At 37.6% G+C, this 6,000-nt stretch overlaps 1 protein-coding gene across 6 annotated transcripts in view; it reads left to right on the plus strand.

Moving 5' to 3' along the window:
- gpam (glycerol-3-phosphate acyltransferase, mitochondrial) overlaps nucleotides 1-5,104 on the plus strand; it is a 179,737-nt gene extending 174,633 nt beyond the window's left edge. For 5 of the 6 annotated variants that reach the window (XM_072239647.1, XM_072239653.1, XM_072239649.1 and 2 more), the window contains one exon: nucleotides 309-5,104. In XM_072239647.1, coding sequence (XP_072095748.1) covers nucleotides 309-422 — 114 coding nt within the window. In that variant the 3' untranslated portion in view covers nucleotides 423-5,104. The remainder of the gene's footprint in view (nucleotides 1-308) is intronic. The other variant, XM_072239655.1, reaches the window with a different exon arrangement.
- Nucleotides 5,105-6,000: the final 896 nt, after the last annotated feature.

Here is a 6,000-nt window from a genome sequence, read left to right on the forward strand (position 1 = left end):
AGCAAAATAATTTTATCACTACTGTCTGTGCAGTCCTCCTCACAACTACCTTGTCAAATTGTAGTTCTATGAAAATTAGTCTTGAAAATAGCTACTGGACTAGTAAATCTTACTGAGGTTCTCATTGAATGATGGATCAGTCTCAAAGGTCTGTGTGGCCTACTGAGTTCCAATTTTTTTTATAAGCACAGTACTGAAATATTTGTCAGTATGTAATTGCAAGAAGAGAATTGTACTATAATTACTGCAAGTTGTAAGCTGGTGTAAAAATCACAATTATTTAAATTGTAGCAATTTTCCTTCTGCAGGTTTTTAAAGCACAGAAGAAAGGGAGCACAACTTTAGAACTGAGCAGCGCTTTTCTACCTCTCATCAATCGACAAAAGCTGCTGGAGTACATTCTGAATTTTACTATGTTATAGAGAACGCTGAATGGGCTGTGGTAATTTATCGACATGGACTGGGACTAATAAACCCATTTGAATCGATTATTTGACATTTAAAAACTTAAATGTATACTTGCTGCATTTTCGGATTTATTTCACTGTTTTAGTGAAAGGTGTATGCCTAACTTGGTTTGGCTGCTTTCCTTCTTCGTAATTTAACTGGTTTACCATTCCATTTAGTGTCACCTTCTGTGGCTCTTGATGCAGGCATGTGGAGGCATAAGCCATGAAAAGATGATTGCCATTATGACCACAGCTGTGTTGATGACACTGAATTTATGATTAATTTAGAAACATCAGAAGTTTATCAAACCTGTATTGCTTATGTCATAGATGCCCCTTTGATTTGAAGTGGCCCCTCTATTCCTAACAGATTGTGGTCATTAGCCATGAATTGTGTCAAATTCAGTGTTAATGAAAGTGTATCAAATTCTCAAGGGTTGGTACTCTAGGCAGGTTTGTTGTGATGTGCAAAAGTTCTACGTTAAAAGCAATTCTGCTGTGCTAAAACTTAACTGATGGAATATTGTAAATTCTGTGTCATTGGGATGTGGATTATTATCTATAGAAAACAATCCTTTTGGTTGTGCCATCCTCCTGCAAAGTTGTTTTCAATTAAGAGGGTATCCAGATGCTTGGCTATGAGCTCTGTAACACTTAGCACTGCACACAATCTGAAAATTAATCATTTGCTAAGTGACAATCTGTAGAACAGGGGTTCCCAACCTGGGGTCCACGGATAAGGTTCCATTGCATTAAAAAACAAGGTTGGGAACCCCTGTTATAAAAGGAGTTCATGATTGCGATTAGAGGATTGTTACTACTTTCAAAAGATATGTTACCAAACATGGCTCTGAGCTCATCTCACACCCCCTCCCCTCCCCACTGGTTAGCCCAAGTTGCTCGTTTTTTTAGCCCTCTAACGAGCAAACATCCAGTTTCATTTATGATTCCTAAATATAGGAGAGCTGATTGGCTGATCTGGTCAACCAATACTTTATGTAACAGGTATGGCAGAAAGCTGTGAGTTGATATGCCTCAGCTGCAAAGAGATAGGTAGAAGTAATCTTGGGTTTTCCGTGCCTACAGGTCTTTCCCTTTGCTTTCTTTTCCTATCCTCTCCTCTCTTGACCTGATTCGTAAGTCAAAATTGCTGATCCATGCTCACAGTCTTGCACTGATGGCTAAAATTGGGTTAATAGTTATTCAATCTATACCTTGTATGTGCTGGGCCCTAAATTTTTGATTGCCTTAGGGTTACATAAGAAGTCTTATACCAGTGTCTTTAGCAATCAAAAAGAAAGCCATGTCTTTGCAAGAAGATCATACGTTTGCAATTGGCATTGTGACTTGGCAATAAGATAATCCTTGCAAAGTATATCCATTTTGTGGCAAGCGATGGTCTATGATAAGTTGTGTAAGGTTTCCAATTGAAACACTGCATTCAAATCCAGCCATGAAGGGCGTTGAACCCAAACTGACCTTTCTAACACTGCTTACAGATTAGACACTGTGTGATCAAATAGTTTCACTGTATGTGTGGAGATGCATGGTTTTTGGATGGACATCTGTCCGACAATGATTGATCAGCCCTTGTACCTGTGGAGTGTGCAGTAGCAAGATACAAGATACAAGAAAAATTTGTGCTACAGATTGTAATTTTTGACTGCATTATCTTTCAGAGAAAGGATGAGCTAAGGCCAGCTCTTCACCCACTAATTCCACACATTAACCCCTAAGAGTGAGCCCTTTTAATGGGTATAACATTTATAACCACAATATTTTATTTTTCTCTTGCAAAATGGGAGACTTGGTAATTTATAAATTTTACACTTGGAATGTCAAGTGCTTTTAGTAAGAGAAAATCATTTCCATAAGCATTTCTACCTTGAATTTTTTAATAAAACAACAGTAAATCTCACTGATGTGCCACCAAATATTTCAGAAACTGAAAAAAATGAAGACCTACAGCATCATTTATTAATGTTGAGAAGAAATTCTCCATGTTATTGTAAAATCTCTAAATACTGAGGGGGGCATTACATTGTTTCATTATGATGTATTCAAGGTCTCCATTGTAGCCTCTCCCTCAGGTGTGTTTAAAGCAAACTTGAGCTTAAATTAAACTGTAAGTTGTGATGATCAATATCTCATATTATACTTGAAAAGCTACTCAAATCACTGGTCATCATCTTTGTGTTACACCAAAGAGTTCTCTTATGTGTTGTATGTTAACATGCATTTATTCCTTTTTTTTCAAAATCTAAATATCCAACTTCTGATATACGTATTTAATGTTTTGTGAAGAGACAATGCTACATGCTGCATTATATGATATTTTGGTTCTATCACTACTGAACTTGTAAATGATTGCTGCCTCATGGGCCACAGAGCTCTAAGGGATATCAGGGGTTGGTGGTGGCAAGTTATTGAGTTGTTGTTTCATATATTTCTGGTCTGGAAAAGGGTTTGAAGTTTAAAAAAAAGAAACATTACAGAATAAAAACAAAAACGTTATCTTGTATTTTCTCTTTGACAACTGCTTTTTCTCAGCCATCTGCATTATGTCATGATTTTTGTTTTTCTTTTGACTTGTTTCAGAATTTTAAACTATTTCTGACCTAATACTGTGGTACAAAAAGGGAAAAGCTTTCTTTCCAGTGGTATGATATTTTAATTGTACACGTAGTGTAGCTTAGAAGTATTGGGTTATACATAACAACGGACAATTGTTGTGTGTAATAGTTGGGTTATGCATGTTGTGCTTATGTGTGTAGTGAATTTCTCTAAACCATGGTGCAAACTGAAACGTAAAAGAAGTGACTATGCGAGGGTTTAGGTGACCTGGAAAGCATGAGCTTGCAACAATTGCACTGATCTGAGCTCAGGACTCTGAAATCACCTCGATTCCTAGAAGCCTTAATTATATGGTGCTTCCAAATGAGAAAGAGAGCTTAAGCCATTATTAAAGCCATACAGGAAATAAATCTCATGGATGTAACACAAATATTAACAACAGTTCACTGTCTTTTTAACCGTGCAGTGTGATCTTTGTTTCTTCGAAGCACTGGTGATATCTGAATCTATTTCACCATGTTTTACATTTTGTGGCAATGAGTGGTCTCCTAGAATTGATCTCATCACTTTTTAAAAATCTGTGTTAGCTTTCAACCAATCAATAAACTTTCCAGGGTCACTGATTGTGTGGTAATGTCAGTAAACATTCTGAAATAACACTCCCCTTCCTGCCAGCAAATTCCCATCTTTCTCTGAAAATTGTAGCTTGCCAGACTCCAGTCACATGAATTCCATCAGTCTTCCAGTATTTTCCTAAAGTGAATATCTAGTTTAATAATGAGCGTTAGCTCAGTATGTTCCACATCCACACTGACTATCCCAGCTTAACTCAGTTCTGTCTTTACTTGATAATAGCAACTGTGCATGTGTGTGTGTGCATGCGCGCATGCGTGCGCACACACACACACACAAAACACAGCACTCTTCAGGAATTCAACTCGGCACCCGTCAGGAATTCAAAACTGGGACCTATGCAGCCTGAATCACTTGACACTATAGCAAGCACACTGTGCTTTCTGAGCCACCAGGGAATTATCTGAATACATTTTACTGAGTTCTCATATACATTTTGATTTTTATGGTTTCTAATCTATTTCACTGCACTTCTACAATTTTAACTAGATTTACTTCATACTATATGAAGAAAAAAAATAGGTAAAGAATAGCAGGTATATTAATCTTTGGGTAATTATGTGTTAGTAGTATCGTTTGCATTCTGAATGATTTTGGGATGGTTGTGAATTTCAAGGGCAAAACATATTTGTATATTACGTTAACTGGTCAATCACCTACATACTGCTTTAGCAAAATGCTTGTTCTATTTTTGGTGATGGAAAAGTTTAAATGTGGAGTTTACTGATTTCTTTCTGATGGTAACTGGTGATAGTCTGATCCAGTATTTAGATCAGTCCTGGAATGCTGCAATACTGATAGGGTGGTGATACATACAAAGTGAAATGTTAAGATCAAATGTTAATTCTGTCGTTTTAAGTTTTTTAATCTATGGCTGGCCTTTTTTTGCTGCCAATGCTGATAACTGCTAAAGTCAAGTGTTAGTCTGAATAGTTGCCTAACACAATATGTCTGCAGGAGTTCCCAGGCTATTTAGGACTAAAATATATATTTATCAGACCTACACCTTTTAATTATGTTATTAATTGTTATACAAGCATAGTTGATTGATTCTTTGTGATTAAAATATTTATCTATTTAAATTATTAATGTGATGCAATTTGAAGGTTACTAACCACTAAAGCCAAATGTACAAAGCAAAAACTGTTTGTTCCCTTGACAGTTGTCTTGAGAATGGCTGGAAATGTGGTCCATACGGTGTCCTGCTCAAGATAGAGCCAAAGAGGGCACTGTTGTTTTTCTCTGTATGGTTCTGAGCTGTTGTCTATCTGTATATAGTGTTTGTTGTGGGAATGGGAAGAGAGGAATGAGTAAATATGCAAGCACTAAAATTTATTTTCCTTTTCTGACTTGTGTTTGAATTGCAATTACAGAAGATTGATCTCAAATATCCTACATCTGGTTTGAGGGAAAGTGTTTTGTCACCTTTATAAAATAAACATTTATAAAACAGATTGATGGATTGCTTTCAGTGTCTTCGTTGGTGATTTATTACCATAGGTCTGAATTAGACCCTGTGTTTCTGGTTCTCAGCAACAGTCTGCTGTGTAGGAGAGTATACTGCATGGCACCTAGCTCTTTCTCCCGAGACTGCTGAATTAAAATGGGAAAAATAAATACAAGGGTTCATATACAATGGTATGGTATTAAAAAAACAGTCATAACCCAGCAATCTCATTATATTTTAGATAAGATTTGGGTTATGTTTAGGATTCTTTTCATTGGTGGACATATCTGTATATAAAGCCCAGGTTAAGATTTCACTGTTAAAGCTGTGGGATAGTTTATTTCCCAAACAAGAGAAAATCGACAGATACTGGAAATCCAAGTAACACACACACACACACGCAATGCTGGAGGAACTCAACAGACCAGGCAGCATCTATGGAAATGAGTACAGTCAACGTTTCAGGCCGAGGCCCTTCATCAGGACTGGAAAAAAAGATGAGGAGTCAGAGTAAGAAAGTTTGTCTGTGTGTGTGTGTGTGTGGGGGGGGGGGAACCACCAGGTGAAACTGCGAATGGGGGAAGGAGTAAAGAAAAGAGGTTGGGAAGTTCAAGCAGCACACATCAAAGTTACTGTTTAACGCGGCAGGCCAGGCAGCATCTCTAGGAAGAGGTACAGTCGATGTTTCGGGCCGAGACCCTTCGTCAGGACTAACTGAGACCATTCCTTCAGTTAGTCCTGACAAAGGGTCTCGGCCCGAAACGTTGACTGTACCTCTTCCTAGAGATGCTGCCTGGCCTGCTGTGTTCACCAGCAACTTTGATGTGTGTTGCTTGAATTTCCAGCATCTGCAGAATTCCTCGTGTTTAAGCTTAGGAAGTTGATAGGTGAAAGAGA

This window comes from Mobula birostris, chromosome 21 (genome assembly GCF_030028105.1).
Source record: "Mobula birostris isolate sMobBir1 chromosome 21, sMobBir1.hap1, whole genome shotgun sequence".
NCBI lineage: Eukaryota > Metazoa > Chordata > Chondrichthyes > Myliobatiformes > Myliobatidae > Mobula > Mobula birostris.